This window comes from Cydia splendana, chromosome 16, assembly GCF_910591565.1.
Source record: "Cydia splendana chromosome 16, ilCydSple1.2, whole genome shotgun sequence".
NCBI lineage: Eukaryota > Metazoa > Arthropoda > Insecta > Lepidoptera > Tortricidae > Cydia > Cydia splendana.
The window spans coordinates 18,609,653-18,627,475 of NC_085975.1; the positions used below are offsets into that span (position 1 = coordinate 18,609,653).

The 17,823-nt window shown below is 39.4% G+C and overlaps 1 protein-coding gene across 1 annotated transcript in view; it reads right to left on the reverse strand.

The window, feature by feature from the left end:
• The window catches only part of LOC134798438 (tafazzin), a 28,970-nt gene extending 15,635 nt beyond the window's left edge, over positions 1–13,335 (reverse strand). The window contains exons 1-2 of the mRNA XM_063770877.1: positions 13,063–13,335; positions 9,215–9,340 (exon numbers count right to left, since the gene is read on the reverse strand). Of these exons, the coding sequence (XP_063626947.1) occupies positions 9,215–9,340; positions 13,063–13,177 (241 nt within the window). The 5' untranslated portion in view covers positions 13,178–13,335. The remainder of the gene's footprint in view (positions 1–9,214; positions 9,341–13,062) is intronic.
• Between the last annotated feature and the right edge of the window lie 4,488 nt (positions 13,336–17,823).

The window sequence follows — 17,823 nt, forward strand, 5'->3', positions numbered from 1 at the left end:
TGATGATGAGACTGCCGCGATAGGCAGGCCAGCTTGAAAGAAAGCCTGATACTCGTATGAGAGCTGCAAAGATTATGCAAAGGTGGACGTGCAACAGAAAAGACTAGGAAACCCCAGGAAAGATGGCTAGATTGCCATGTAGAGCAGTGGTGGGCAAACTTTCTTCACGTGGTGGCCGGGGGCGTGCACCCGAGCTGCATACATCGCCGTGATCGTCATTGTTAGTAGCTCGGTACATGCCAAAGGCCGTCTGTCTGGCCGTACGTCACTGTGATGTAGTGCTATTTAAATCAAACAACAGACTGACCACCAACCTACTTGGTTTAGCGTTCGGAAATTAGGTTAATTATATTCTATTCCAGTTACCCAGGTACGCACCCAAATTAGTTGTCCGACGCCTAAACTGCGGCTCAGAACACAGATCATTTACCTACTATACCGGGATCTATATCTGAATCCCTAAAATCTTTTCTCCTATCTTTGCATTCCCTAATATTGTTTGTCATAATGATCAGATGTCCTAACGCGCGTATTCCCTAATTTTGGTTTCCCTATTATCGAATGGGCGATTTTTTTTTGTCCTAATATCTTTTTCCCTAATGACACTTTCCATATTGAGTATGTATCCTAATGTTATGTAGCATAATTATTTTTTTGCCTAATTATTGTTAGGCCTAAAAATTATATATCCTAACCATCATGTTACCTAATTTCACTTAGCCTATCGTTGCTTGACCTAACACTCGTATGCCCTAATTTTGATTTCCCTATTGCGTTTCGTTTTTACAATGGTCGCAGTTCTAACCTAACCTAACCCACTTTTGTGACAGCAGTTCGTTTTTGCGAGGATCACAGTTCTAACCTAACCTAACCCACTTTTGTGGCAACATTTCGTTTTTACAATGGTCGCAGTTCTAACCTAACCTAACCCACTTTTGTGGCAGCAGTTCGATTTTGCGAGGGTCACGGTTCTAACCTAACCTAACCCACTTTTGTGGCAACAGTTCGTTACCATTCATTATGGAAAGTAATTGTTATGATAATTGATCAATAGGAAAAGTAACTGTTATGACGATTGATCATTAGGGTAATAGCCATTAGGTCAAAACAGTTAGAACATGTTATTTTATGCCAAACATTGTTAGGGATTTCGAAGAATATGGTAAAAAACATTAGGGATCTTGATAGTTATGGTACAAATGCTTAGGGCAAATGAGTCTTAGGCTAACCATTACATTATGGAAAATAATCGTTATGACAATTGATCGTTAGGGCATGTGCCCATTAGGACAAACCAGTTAGGGCAAGTGACTTTAGGACAAACGTTGTTAGGGATTCAGAATGACACCCCTATACCGAGCTTATACTACACGAGTCGAACGGAGCCGAAAATGCCCGTACTGTTTAGTTTCCTAACCCCTGATAAAGCGTAGTCTATGCTTGGTCGTCTGTACGACCGGGCCTACTATCAAACATTATCAGTAAGACATTGACCCTATTCCCGCTTCAACTGACGTCAAGGCTGTCCGGCAATTAGCCTGCTTCGGAGGAATTCACGCTGGTTGTTTGTGAAGGGCTTTTGAGGTGTGAGCGGTTAATCTGTTTTTAATTATGGAAATTGTATTCACGCATAGCGGCTATTAACTGTAAGTAATCTTACAGCTAAGTCGATCAAAACATAACACGACACGTGTTATTTCTATGTCAACATTGTAACATAAAAGGAACATTTTTTTATATAATTTAATCGAAATAGGCTGCAGTAATATACAATTACAATTAGATAGGAAAGTGTGTCAGATATTATTACAGTGCAGGAGCGACATTAAAACAAAAGAATCGAAACGAAAAAAAGAGAAAGTATCACATTAAAACCTCATTAAGACGGTTCAAGAACTTGCATACAATATTCGAAACATTGCTAACTACAAAGTAAAGTACAGTCAAAATAAGTTCGTACCATTCCGTACATTGTCACACAATTGACTGTCAATCAATATGAAAGTCGGTAGGAAATCTCGTACCTTAAGGTACGAAATGGTGCTTAAATTAAATTCCTTGGCCGTACAGTCAGCAGCAGAAGTTGCTAAGCGGGCGAGGTGTTCAAAATTACCTTGACACGTACTTATTCTCTTAACAATAAAGTCGCGTCAAGATCATTTTGAACACCTCGCACGCTTAGCAACTTCTGCTGGACATCAGTGGACCTTATGATTTTTGTAATAAGGTCTGTTGCTGTTTGTACCTAGAGTACCTACTGTACCTAGAGTACAGTCATCAGCAATAGTATCTTACACAACTAGGGCCGCAAAAATATGTGACACTGACACGTTCTTATTTGGAGCTCAATAAGAGCGCGTCATATATTTTTGCGGCCCTAGTTGTGTAAGATACTATTGCTGATGACTGTACATTGTACAACTACTACAATAAATTCAGCCGATCGACCAAATACTGCAATGTAACGAAAATCGCATGCAAGTTTTTGATCCGTCTAAATGGGGCTTTACAGGGCGCGTAGCCAAATTGCCAATCGTTAACGATACACCTAACGATATTTTTTCGATTCAAAAGGCTCTGCAGATATATGTATACTACAAGTGCAAGTGATCGATTACCGATTTTATGCTATCGTTCGTGTCATTGACCGTGGACCGTGAGTTCTTTACCTTGAATCCTAGACACAATAATTGCTATGGATTCTAGACATAACTGCTAATTTAACGAGTTATAATAAAAAATATAACTATTACACCGCTGTCCGACCGGTGGCGATTAGAAGGAAGCGAGATATTTCGCGAGCGGGTTTTTTAGTAACATTGACACTTTTTTTAGCCGCACAGTTAGCTCAATAAGGTTCGCGTCATTGCGTCTCACTTTCTCATTACTGCAAAATGTGAGACGCAATACACATTGGACAAAGAAATTTAAGAAATTCAGTAATTTAAGCTCAGGAATACACTCTTGAAAGTTTCAAGTTGAAACTATACGAACTTTAAAAATACATTGTGTATAGGACATAATTTTAGCGCAGGTAGGGTAGGTCAACGCGGATTGAAGATCACAGTGAGAATTGGATCAAGATAGAAAATCAGTTTCTTCTTCTACACAGCCGTACCTACATCTCTGCTTTTACCCTAAAGCGCCAGTCAAAATAAATAAAATAGACAGATTTTTTAGTTTGATCCTACTCGCCTCCGTCCACCCCACACTAGCGCCATTTGAGCGTCGGTGTCTAGTCAGCGCTATGAAAAATGGCGTCGCTGCGCAGTTGCGTCGAGCAGCAACCATAGAGTTGACTAGACCCCGACGCTCGGAAGACGCTAGTGTGGGGTGGCTCATAGTGTCGCTTTCATGCTACCGGTTGGACAGTCGCCCAAAGTGTCCATTGACACGAGTCTCGGTCAGCGGCAATCTTTCCGCGGATCCGGATATGGCGTCAGTGTAATAACCGCTTTATGCATTGTGTGGCATGCAAGGCTGTTATCACACTGATGCTTACGGATGCGGCGCCTCTCTGAGGCTGTGACGTCACATCGCCTGACCGCACTGATAGTGAGCATATTGACATATAGGTCAAGTATATGTTTATGTATATTGATAATAAATCACACGAATGTTCAACTTTAGCTTCTTACAGACTACCCTCATGCCCGCGACTTTGTGGGCGTTAGACGAAGTCGAAGATAAAGAAAGACATGGCGTCAAAATGTCTGCCGAATCTTACAAGGCGCTGATAATATTTGTCCTTATCTTTCATGTTGATATTTGTGTTTGTTAAAGAGAGACACAAACAGAGATTTAGTAAATTTTGGAAAAGTATTCTATACTTATCTTTCTTTCCTTTTCTTTCTATTAGTTGGTCATGCTTATATATTGGTTCAATAAAGAAAATTGATTCACTTAGGTATTTAAAATATTGCGTAGATAGTAGATATTGAATAAATGCATGCATTGCATGCGTTAGGGGCATGGCACACTGCGTCCGATTCGCATGTCGCTCCGAAATGTGAGCGACACAACGCTATGCGCGTAGAACGTGCGAATCGCAGTGTGACATGTCCCTTAGCAATACGAACTGGTTATTCAAGGACTCAGAGTCACACGAACCCGCCGCTAAAAAGCCGCTCCCATACAATTCCCATAAAATATTTACACACAAAACTTCTACTCGCCTTACTATTTTTGTTAACAATTTTTAGCAACAACAAAAACTAGTAGGTACATACAGATGTAGTGCATAGTTATTTGCCATCGTTTTTTCACGGAAACGCACGAATGTGTCTTGCTATTACAGTCAGTCTCGGTACAAACAGTGCGGCCGCTAAAGGCCCCAGTACACAATGGGCCATCGCCGGCCACTCCAAGGGACGCATTTATGCGTTAGAGAGAGCAAGTGATATTGCTATCTCACTCTACCGCATGGCTGCGTCCGTGATGAATGATATAGGTACTTAGTTCTTTATATTGTTCTCATAGTTGATAATCTATATTCAACTATGAATAGAAATTGAACACAGATCAATGAGCGTGAGAATGATAGTTCTGCTGAAGTGAGTTCTGGTTAATAATAGTACTTATATAACTTAGGTATTTATGTTTTATTTAAACGGCCTCCTAGCCTAGTCGGTAGTAACCCTGCCTACGAAGCAGGAGGTCCCGGGTTCGAATCCTACGGGCATTTATTTGTGTATTCATCACAAATATTTGTTCCTGAGTTATGGATGTATTCTATGTATACAAGTATGTATTTATATATTTGTGTATGTTATATATAAATAAGATAAGATACATTTATTGATAAAATTGTACAAATTTTACACGTCAGTTAACACATTACAATGTGAGATTTGTCTCCGTAGTTCTATTAAATACAATTTTCATTATGAATACAATTATTATCATTTAATATTTCCGTTTTTTATATAATATTATTCTTTAGGGCTCATTCACACTTCCTTAGAATAAATTCATTCACACTGTAGCAACACAGGTCAACCAACATTTTTTTAAGTTTATTATGGAATATTATATCGCTCGCTGAGGTAATTATTTCAGTAGGTAGGGTATTATAGATCTTGACACCTAGGACAGCGAGTGACTTCCGAGCTTTAGCGAGTTTGCGGTACGGGACAAGTAGCAGATGTGCACCCCGGGTATTTCTACCGTGACACTGACCGCGCGTTGTGTATTGGTCCAGATTAGACCTCACATGTTGGCAGGCCATCAATATGAAGATACAAGGCAGAGTGAGGATTTTATGCTCCTTAAATAATGCTTGGGCTGGATGATCGTAGGCCTTACCAGATATTATTCTAAGAGCCCGCTTCTGTAGTTTCAACGGTCTGTCACAGTCTGCTGACGTACCCCATAGCTCGACACCTTGGGTTAATAGAGAGTGAAAGTACCCAAAATAGGCGGTTCTAAGGTTTTGAGGTGTCAGGGTGGGTGCAAGTCTAGATAAGGCAAAACAGGCAGATGCTAGCTTGTCGCAAATTGCGTCTATATGGGGTGACCATGTTAGGCCTGAATCTATCGTGAAACCTAGATATTTCACGTGATGAACTTGAGGTAGGTTAATGTCATTTATAACAATATTAAATTGATATTCGTCGCTTGTACGCAATTGGAAGTGCATTATATTAGTTTTGTCAATGTTCAGTTGCATGCCATTAGACAAGAACCATTGGGCAATCTTATGCATAATTTTGTTCGCTTTTATTTTTAAATTATTAAAATCGTCGTCTATTAGTACCCACAACACAAGTTTTATTGAGCTTACTGTGGGACTAGATCGTTCTGTGTAAAATTGTCCTATAATAATTATTTATTTATTAATAATCTAGTAGATACACTTATGGACAAATTTAGAGGAACGCAAAAAAAGGTGTAATTACTGGATTACACAGGGTCGTGCCAAGTGTGACAGTACGTATTGACGACGTATATTTTTCCTATGAAAAAGTGTGACAAGTGGGGATATATCCACCACTTCGCTTTGGTTTTGGTTGGAAATCGTATTTCAGTCTGCCATTCATTGTACCTATTGCATTTTTTCGGGTGTCGCGACATTTATCATCTGATGATAATAATAATCCGTGATTGATGATAGAGTCTCGCCTCTCATTATCGCTGGCTTAGTATTGTTTTGAAAGCATAGTTCATTATGATTCGTACCCAAAATAACACATTACATGTGTAGCTTAGCCTAGCTTTTAACTGTATTTCATTTTCTGTGTATTTTTTATTGTATCGTGCACAATAAAGAATATTTACTTACTTACATTCTTCCAGTCATAAATAGACGATACGGATCATACGTTTGAGGATCCCTAGGATTAATAATTTACCAGAACCTAGTGTAAATTTCATTCGATAGCGTGACGTGATGTATTACGTATCCTTTTGTGTGGGATTTTGAGTTTCCATAACGTCCCGCTTGGCCCATACCCATTGGCCATAAATCCCATACAAAAATAGACATAACGCAAACGCGAACGCTCGTGACGCTATCGAACACTAGGGGTTCTAAATTCCAAATTCGATTTTTTAATTCCACGAACTTTATGAAAATATGATCACAGACAACAGCTAATTAAATTTTACACAAAAAGATACTATAAACATGTGTGAAATAAATACACCTCCATACATAAAAAGTGAGCAGATGTTCCTCGTTTTTTCAACGAGATTTCGATTCGACCTTTGTCTTATCTCATAGTAGTGTTAAGTAGGTATTCATTTCATGCAACAAAGTGTTTTCTACTACTACCAGATACCATGGACGTGACCTCCACAAAGATTCCCAAAGTTCATATTTATATTTCTTATCGGCCGCATGTGACCCAATATGTTCTAATCTTCATATTATTAAGTAATTGACACTCAATGACTCCAATGCCCTTATCTTTGGTTTCAGCGGTCATTCGGGATTACTTTTCTAGTATTTTTTTTTCACGACAGATGGTCAAAGTCGAAATTAATGTTTCGCTGTGAATTTAATACAAAATTAAAGCAGTACTTTTTTGCATTTTACATTGTTTATGGATAAAATACCTATTCTGTTATCTTAATTAACTATTCTTGATGCCGTACACATAAAAAAAAATACTTCCGAGACCTTTCCGAGTGCACACTGGCACTAACAATGTAAAAAACGGTCAAAATTCATGAAGACCTTAATTTGGCAATAACTCGAAAACCGTGCCACTTTTATTGGGGTCATGTTAAGTTGGTTAGGGTCCTCTTGGCCTGGTCTACCTCCAGTGTCACTGTGACGTGTCACTTATGGGACACCCTGTATAATATACCTGCATGAAGCGCTCGGAACCCCTCTCGAACCCCGGCTCGTACCAATGAGTTTTTTGGAATCTATGTACGAAATATAATTTGATATTTACATACTAGTTGTTCTTCGGTGAAGGAAAACATCGTGAGGAAACCGGACTTATCCCAATAAGGCCTAGTTTACCCTCTGGGTTGAAGGTCACATGGCAGTCGCTTTCGTAAAAACTAGTAGGTACCTACGTCAATTCTTGGGACTCGTTTACGTTGTCAAGCGGACTCCAGGCTCCCATGAGCCGTGGCAAAATGAGGGATAACGCGAGGAAGAAGAAGATATAATATATCCGATAGGCGTATGAATATAAATTTTCACTTCACATAGGTAATGCAAAACACTACCAAAACGATTTATTGGAGCGAGGGGCGTCCAGTTCAGGTAGTTAAAATTAACAATAACTAATGACGACTACTCACCGAATATTATTTTTATTTAGAATTTCGACAGCTCAAACTTAAAAACCCGTCTAGGTGTCTCTAAGCTATAAAAAAGATTTGCAAAAGATTGTTGGTGTAGGTACATAAATGAACACTATAGAAAAGCATTATTTTTCCTTCGACAGACAGGTAGAATTCCGTTTGTATGTCGCAATTTCAAAAGTATCGAGTTTGTAAAACTGCAACCATATTTATTAGGTATGCGATCACTTTTCAATAAATTATGCACACGTAGGCTTTTAACTTCCCCACGATAACTTGCAATACAGCACGTGTATTGTTAAAAGACTGCAATGTCATATTGAGTAAATACCTTCTATAAAATTTTATGTCCATTTTCCTACCTTGTTTATAGGTACAAGCAAAATCAGACTGTCCTAAAATGAAGATAAAACGCAAATGGATGATAGAACAGCTCATAAGAGTTCCACGGTTATAAGACTTATAAGTTTCGGAGATAAAGCGGCACATGAGGACTGTAAGCGTACCTAAAAACCGGACAAATGCGAGTCGGACTCGCCCACCGAGGATTCCGTACTTTTTTAGTATTTGTTGTTGCGGCAACAGAAAAACATGGTTATTACGGTTCATGACTTCATGAGATACAGCCTGGTGCAGGGGCGTATTTTGAAATTTGGCGCCCCGGGCATTGGCACGTTTCGCCGCCCCAGAAGTCAAGGAAGAAAAACAAAATGCAATCCGCCAGGGGCGGCACATGCCGCCCCCGGGGGTTGGCGCCCCGGGCCATGGCCCGGATGGCCCTAGGGTAAATACGCCCCTGGCCTGGTGACAGACAGACAGAGAGACGAATAGTGGAGTCTTAGTAATAGGGCCCCAAAGGGTAAAATTTGGGTCTCTTCGTCTCTGTCGTATCGCTCTTGACAGAGCGGTCGTGTTCACGTTGAGGCGTCCGCTTCGGTAGTAGAGGCAGACACAGCTCTTCGCACGATCTCCCGCCATCTCTCCCTGTTGGCAGACTGTCTGGCACAGGCAGATTAGCAGAAAATTTGGGTACGGAACCCTAAAAAGACGTAGCTCAGTTCAGTTCGGCTCTGCTCGGCCGACGCCTTACGAACGACGACGACGATATTTAAAGCTTTTTTCTATCGGCTTTTGCCGATTTCGCGTCAATAGGCATGAGGAGAACCTAATAAGAGACCTAGGTGCCGATACCGACCCCAGAGGCCGAGATTGTCACGGCATGAATGGTGCTTGCACATGGTAGCTAGACTCACCTCAGAGGCCGACATCGTCGAAACATGACATGTTGGATACAAATAAAGATCGTTTATTAAGAGGCCTAGAGGACACTGTGGAGGATGTTGGACACTGTGATGTGAGGCACGCCCGCCGGCCTCTTCATAGCCTCTGTCAGCTGTTCCTTATTATACACTATCGTTTTATTACCGTAACAAGAGGCCTAGAGGCCACTCACCCCAGAGGCCGGGGTCGTCGAAGCACGAGTGGTGGTTGGACACTGTGATGAGAGGCACTCCTGGTGGCCTCTTCATAGCCGCCGTTAGCTGTTCCTTATTATATACTGTAGTTTTGTTCAGGAACTCTGTAACAAAATACCTTTATTATTATTACATACAAGCTACTTGTGACCGTAGAAGTCGTTAACACTATGAACGTCACGTCTATCGTTTGTATCGTTAACAAAACGCGTCTGTTACGATCAGCACAGATATGGCCGCTAGGTGGCGACAGCGCCACGCGTGGCTTATGGCTTTCCCCAAAATTGGGGCGGAAAGGATGTACTTTTAGCTACCTGTAGCAAAGCGACGAAATCGCGGAGTGAGCCACGCCTGGTGTGACCTTTCTCCCTTAGAATTCTTGTAAGATCGAGGAATTTCAATTCTGTGTCATTTCGTGGCAATAAAGCGATTCCGAGCGGTTTTCATATTGGCAACGTACGAAATGGCGCAGATATGAAATTACCTTACCGGTCAGGGGTCTCTAGAGATCAATAGGTCATATAATCCACCCCTGAAAAGGAAGCGGGAGAGCTGCAAGGCCTTCGGGTCAAAAAGCTTGCAAACACCTCCTTAGGGAATGATTCTGTGATAAAAAGCACAGAATAAAGTTCATGTCTGATTAACCCGTCTAACTTCCACCATACAACAAATTGATGCAAAGCAATTTGACCAATATTGATCTGTAGTAACACACGTCTGATACTGAGTCGCTACGACCCAAATTGAGTTAGCATCACACGTGTGATGCTAGGGCGCTCCACGGGTTAGAACTGATTTTACTTGTAATGCAACCAAACAAACACACAAGTGATCTTAGAATGTTTCCGTTTTGTCCTTTTGAGATATGGAATCCTAAAAAGACTAAAATTAGTCTAGGATCTAGTGTAGTTTTATAGAGCTATTTATTGCTCATACAATGAGTATTACAATCAGATTTCTTATGTTTGTTGATAAATCATCTATAATCGAGTACGCGTGCACGAAGTAGGCTAATAAACACGACCGTATTGTTTTTTACACGCATTTGATAAGCTCCAGTTGACATCTCATTCATATTGATACTTTAACAGGAAATATTCTCAATTTGTATATACGCCTAAGAAATGCACAATAGTGAAAATTTGATTAGTAGAAAATTGCTTTTGTTAGGGATCATTACGAAAAAAAAATCTTAGCTATTAAAAAAAACCGGACAAGTGCGAGTCGGACTCGCCCACCGAGGGTTCCGTAATTTTTAGTATTTGTTGTTATAGCGGCAACAGAAATCATCTGTGAAAATTTCAAGTCTAGCACGATATCACGGTTCGTGAGATACAGCCTGGTGACAGACAGACGGACGGACGGACGGACAGCGGAGTCTTAGTAATAGGGTCCCGTTTTACCCTTTGGGTACGGAACCCTAAAAATTGTGAATGCAGTGCAAAAAACTTTATGTAAAAGACAATTTTTTTCCCAAATAAAAAAAAACTACTATGAGAAAGTATGCTTTCTTGTCATATTTTACACTTGTAAATACAGAGAAAACCGAAATCCACTGCCGGTGTGGCACCACCAGGCACTTCCATAGAAAATTCACTGCACTGTTGCCTGACCAGTGTTTGACGACATCATGTAAACAGCAGAATTTTATTTCTAACAAAACAAAAACATATATCTATCAAAGATAAGTTTCTGTTTATACTTACTATTAGAAAGTGTGTACAAATCGTGACTAAGTTACTTTAAAAAAAACTCGTATTATGTTCTGTCAATTAAAAGAAAAATGTGGTAACTATGTATGGGATCCATACAGAGTTACTGCGTTTTAACTTTGAGTAGCAGTGAGATACGAGATTTTTTCAAAGTAGTGACGAAATGTTTATCACATGCGTTAATGATATGAATGATAATGCTTAACATAAACAACAAATATTACTCTACTTGTAAATATATAAATTTGGTTACAATGATAAGATTAGATACATGTAGATAATGATTTTAGGCCAGCTGCTTTCTTTTACTGAGCATGTATATTTATGATTGCCGTGTTGTTTTATCTATACTCATCAATTAACCAAATCAAACAGACTGCATACTATTGTGGAAATGTTAATAAATATGTTAATAGGTATTGTGTTAACTGCAATAATGTATATTAAATACCAGAAGATATAGTGAATGATGAATAAGTTTGTATGCTTAATATTTCTAGTTAATATTCAATAGAATAGGGTTAAATGAAATTCGCATAAAGATAAAATGGTTTCTAATGGGTTGTCCAATAAAAATTATATTCATTAGCACATCATAATATTCATAATAAATATTTTTTCTACTCGTCGACTGTAATTCTTGAATTAAGAGATCTTATACCAAACTGCAATTGGGTATTTTTAATGTATGGGCTCCCAACTCAACTATAATATTCATTTCGATACGGTTTAGTCAACTATAATGAAATTGAACAATCACAGCTCGCTGCGATCAAAAGAACGAAACAAAACCATAGCTCAAATTAATTATTTATTTTAGGTTGTATAGTAGAAACAATTGGTTCATAAGTCAGAAACGCGCATGTGACACCCTTAATATAGCAAAATCCATAGAGTACGAAAACCACTTAGTGTTGCTTGTTAGTCTCCATAGGCTACGGCAGCCATCGAGAAAACAACTGCCTAAAAATTGAATTTAGCGCGGAGCAAGTACCAGGGCCTCATGAGTTACGAGAAGGTGTCGTTGACCAACGCGGCGGCCGGGCGCATAACAGTATGAAGGTATCGCGTCTGCTCGCGTATCTTAGTTGTATACTTTTGGTTTGTTTGTATGATTCTACTAGTTAAACTAGTTTAAAGTATTATTTTTGTTGCCTCGTAGAAAAAGTATTGTATACAATAGTGATATAATCAAGCTTTTTAATCTCGTACCTTACTTAGGCAACTCAGCAAGCTTCGTTGCTTAAACACGGTACTCGACTGAAAAACTCTCTATTATATCACGATTGTATAAAATACTATTAATGGGCGGCAACGGGTGCAAATTAAATTAGATTGTAATAATGTCAAATTTTTAAATGATTAACTACATCTGTCAACACCTTATTATTTATTGACAAACAAATGAATAAAGGTCATTATGTTTCAATAATTAGTCATAATTTCCATGAGTTAACCTAATTATATGACAATGCAGTGTTTTGACACTGTGGTCATTGTGACAGTTATTTAAAGTACGATTCCCACCGAACGGGCCGTGTCAGAGCGCATTTCACATTTGTACGGCCGCAAGCCGGTCGGCTCCGTACGGATTCCAGCTCTTCTGCCATACATAATGTATAGGCACATTGATAATGCGCTCCGGTGCAGCCCGACTCCAGCCGGTCAGTGGAAATCGTACATAACAGTTACAAAGTGAATATTCAATTATTTTCGTCACAGAAGTTTTTAAACTTAAGTAATAAATATGTACATCTATTATTAGGTACTTAAGTTATTTATATATTGCTAATTTAACACAAAACTGGTCAAACTAGTTAATCAGTATTCACAAATTAATATTCATAAGTTTTTATCACAATTACGTTTATAAACATGTTGTGAGGTCATTTATCCCTTGGTTAGGGGTTGTGAAAGGGGATTGACCTCTCGGGGTACAGACATGACCTGTAAAGGACGTAAATATAACGTCAGTCTCGTGCGTTCGCATTCCACTAATGCAAGCAACATAATAACCAGTTTCAGCGAACTAGTTCACTTATTTCCTAAACACGGCACGCGAGAACGAGTCTCAAGACTCAGGTGTTTGTAAATTGAGTGTACAGAATACCCACCTACGATAAATTTGCTGAAGAGTCCGACAACAGCCACGGTTATAGAGCTCGCACACGTCCACAACCGTCCCGGGCTACGCAGCCGCGGGATAATCCAAGTTATATCATAAGCCATATTGTTCACTCCTCTTATACACTATACGACACTAATACAACATTGTTACTGTGATTAAACACGACGAAAATCAATTATAATAGCTCGCGACACTACGCTCGTGCGTACGAAGTACGGAATGAATGACAATTGACAAGGCGTGCCTGACAGCTCGGCGGTGGTGTTGCCAGATTAACTTTGAGGCGTTTTTCAAGCGTCAACTCAATTTTGTACAAATCGAAGGATTGATTATATTTTATTATAGGAAGCTTCTTATGTAATGTTATTAGAAAGTGAACTCGCGCCATGTCCTATTTTTTTTATTTATAGTCCAGACGTGATTAGAAATTTGTTGAGACGACTGATAAATAAATAATATTATGAATCGAAATTCGTCTCGTAACCAGTTGCCTACTCGTACGTAGGAAGTACGTAGGCGAAATATAACGTGCACTGGCCGCGTAGCCAACATGCCAATCGCTTACGCTCCGTAGCGATCGAAAGGCAACTGTCACTGTCGCACTAATATGGAAGAGTGATAGAGAGACACAAAGCGTTTCGTTGTCGAAGCGATAGCGATTGTCACCTTGGCTATGCCGGCTGATTCGTCATAGAAGTTGTTTGAGAGATTGATCAGTGCAAAGATCATAACATTGAATTGGTACGGATCATCAGCGTTTGGTAATGTAATGCACTTTTACAGCTGTGTGTACCACTTTTTAGGGTTCCGTACCCAAAGGGTAAAAACTGGACCCTATTACTAAGACTCCACTGTCCGTCAGTCAATCTGTCTGTCTGTCACCATCCTGTATCTCATGTACCGTGCTAGCTAGACAGTTGAAATTTTCACGGATGATGTGTGGAGGGTACGTGATACGATTAATGTCGCGTGATGCGACATGCATTCTCACCGGTTTTTGTTACCTATATCAAATCATACTTAGGTTTTCCCAGTATCCAAATTCAAGAATAAATTACAAGGACATAATTTTCCCGAGTCTTTATTATGATTCACCCCACCGCACCATATCCGGGTCATGGGGTCAAAAATACAATCAGAGGAGTCGTTAGCCAACAAAGATGTATAGATAAAGAAACGGATGTGTTATGTGTCATGTGGAATTGAAAGATAATGATTTGGGACACCTAAACTTGAATATTCATTTTCGTAAACGTAGTGCGTTGCTATGATGTTTTAATCAGGCGCTAAGGTGATTCATCCTGCGAGTGTTGAGTCTCCCAAACAACAATACATATTTTGATACATATGAAACAGTGTTCTCTAGCTGTGTTTAATAATGTGTACTGAAAGAGATCTCCTGAGGGCTACTTACACTCCGAGGACTAGAAGTGGCAAAGCATTGGCAGACAGAAATTTAGTTTTAAGAAGTTTGAACCCTTTACACGAAAAAAAGATCAGGCGCTGGACGCACCAGTAGGTGTGGGAGTGGGAAATATAAACATAAAATGAAATCAAATGTATCCCAAGTAAAACATTAACATAGTTTTATCATTATGATAAATGTTACAAATAATAAATAAATAACAATTTATAGCTTAGGTATTTATTCCTGTTAAAAAAACAACAACAGAAATCACTAGGTACTAGTAATCAGGTATCTTTACGGCCAATATTGTTTAAATAAATTACTCATGTAGACTTTCGAATACAAAAAATAAATACAATCTATATTTGATAATCAGTCTTTCTTCCGTACTGAACTAATTATTTGAAATAAGTAGAAAGATTGTTAGAAATATGAAATCCTAACACGAATCAATTTTTTTTACTATAATTTATATTAATGTATATTTATGTCCTAATTTAAGTATCACAAGTTCTGCAATCACAATGAGAAAATTATCTACCATCCTGGATAACTTTTCCAAATAATGATAAATTTCTAGATCTCTACATATCCGCTGCCTTCGACGTTGACTGCACTGTACCCACACATACAACAAGAACATTATTCATAGCCTCTTATGTACACGAACCACACATTGTTCCTTTATTTCACTATTTTCACTAGAATCTACTTCTACTTCGCTATACTCTTCACTCTGCACTGTTCACTAGACTAGTCCGGCGATTCCCTCTTATTCTGCCTATTCCACTAGATATTTATGTATTTGTTCTAAGAACATCTTCCTTTATTAAGCCACAGCACACTATGGGTAAGACAGCTACCGACTGGTGCGAGCGTTGTCCCCATACAGGTCGAACTCATAAACATCTGAGCGGCACAGCACCCCCGGACGGCGTTGACACGGCGGCGGCGATGCGACTACGATGCGTTTGCGACTCAGCCTCGAATCCTGGATCTGTCTATAATTTGGAACTCGAACCTGCGTTCCGTATGCTATAGTTTGTTGATGATCGGAATCGGTGGACTGCATAAGCGCTTCTGAAGGATGGTATCCATCTTCTGAAGCTTTAGCACTTTTCTGAAACTCCGCTGTATCATCTTGTAACTGTAATCCATAAGCTCCTATAGCTGCACTATCTGCTGCTTTTGTCTGTCCATGATCCGGTTCCCTATTCAACTGTTCGCTACCCACTCCACAACCAACGCCTGTTGCACAATTTTCTTTATCTTTACTACTAAAATCTGACCCATGCCTGTCTTTAGGCGCGCCGTACGCACACCCGAGGAGCAGAAATATCAACACAACGCCCATTTTTAAGGGCATTTTTAACCACGGGCTATGAAACTATGATACTTCTCATATAAATGCGAATGTTATACTGGTGGGCGACTGTGTGGTGCAACCGATTCTAAGTCTGTTTGTAAACTGATCGACGAACGCGTCGCTCGCTTCTTATATTAGATGTCAGCACGTGTCGCTGTCGATGCCCGCATTTTCCAGGAATTAGATCAGTGGGTTTTCACTCAAATATTGATTGGTGTTTTTGGTGGAAATGCTTTTTGATTGACTTATAATTATATCAGCTATATATTTCAGGGTGTTGCGTTTACTACGGATCAAAGGCCAATAATTATAAAGGACCTTAAGACCTCCGCAAATATTCAGTGAAAATTAAATAACTGTCCCACAGTAAGCTGAAGAAAGCTTGTGTTGTGAATTAATGGTTATAATACCTATAAATTATAATAAATTTTATTAATAGTAGTCACCGTGTTTAAATATATACGGGAAATGCATCGAAGACAATTTACGAGCTTTCTTTATGGTTTAGGTACTACTAAGAGGACTTTAAATTATGAAATTTTTGATCAACATATTCATATCATTTTTGTCAACTAAAATCAACCGTGTTGAAAGCCTTTTAAAATATATAGTGATTTAATACTTTCCTACCTTCTCTCTTTTCAAATACTAATATAACAAGCAACACTTAAAAATCTGTTCTTGAAAATTGCTCTAAGACTAACGAATGAACTTTTGAATAGGTACAGTAAAATCTATATATGTTTCATTCTCGGCAAGATCTTTAGAATTTATGATAATAATATGTCCATCTTTGACATCTGAGATCCCGAGCGAGGTTATCACAGGTCGCACAACATACAATTTATTATTATTACTTACACGAGCTTCATATAAGTGCAGTTATAAAGGATGACTCACGCTAGGCCGGGCCGGGGCCGGGCCGGACTATCCGTCGCTTCGTTTTCTATGGAAAGCACCACGTGATCACCGATCACGTCATAGAAAATGACGTGTCGGACGCCTCGGCCCGGGCCCGGCCCGGTCTAGCGTGAGTCATCCTTAAGGCGATCTTTACAGAAGCTTTCCACGAAATTGTCTACCGCTGTCCTTGTCCCGTACTAATGCGATTCTTAAAAAGATTTTTAGGTATAATAGGAGTTTAGGAGGAGATTTTATGGCACAAAGGTTTTATGCTGAGAAATTATAGACTTAAATCGCCGAATAAAAAGGAAGTCTGGAAGAGATCCCTTTTTAGCGATAAGACCGCCTGTTGTTTACCTCTACTTCTGTTGCTGTTTTCTTTCTGTATTGTTTTTAGGGTTCCGTACCCAAAGGGTAAAAACGGGACCCTATTACTAAGACTCCGCTGTCCGTCCGTCCGTCCGTCCGTCTGTCACCAGGCTGTATCTCATGAACCGTGATAGCTAGGCAGTTGAAATTTTCACAGATGATGTATTTCTGTTGCCGCTATAACAACAAATACTAAAAACCCGGCAAGTGCGAGTCGGACTCGCGCACGAAGGGTTCCTTACCATAATGAAAAAAAAACGAAATAAAATGCAAAAAAAAAACGGTCACCCATCCAAGTACTGACCACGCCCGACGTTGCTTAACTTTGGTCAAAAATCACGTTTGTTGTATGGGAGCCCCATTTAAATCTTTATTTTATTCTGTTTTTAGTATTTGTTGTTATAGCGGCAAAAGAAATACATCATCTGTGAAAATTTCAACTGTCTAGCTATCACGGTTCGTGAGATACAGCCTGGTGACAGACAGACGGATGGACGGACGGGCGGACAGCGAAGTCTTAGTAATAGGGTCCCGTTTTACCTTTTGGTTACGGAACCCTAAAAAGTACGGAACCCTCGGTGGGCGAGTCCGACTCGCACTTGTCCGGTTTTTACTGAGGTGTGCAATAAAGAGTATTTGTATTGTATTGTAAAAAGAAATAAAATGTGTTCATTTGGGATAGTCCGTGGAATGGTCCACAC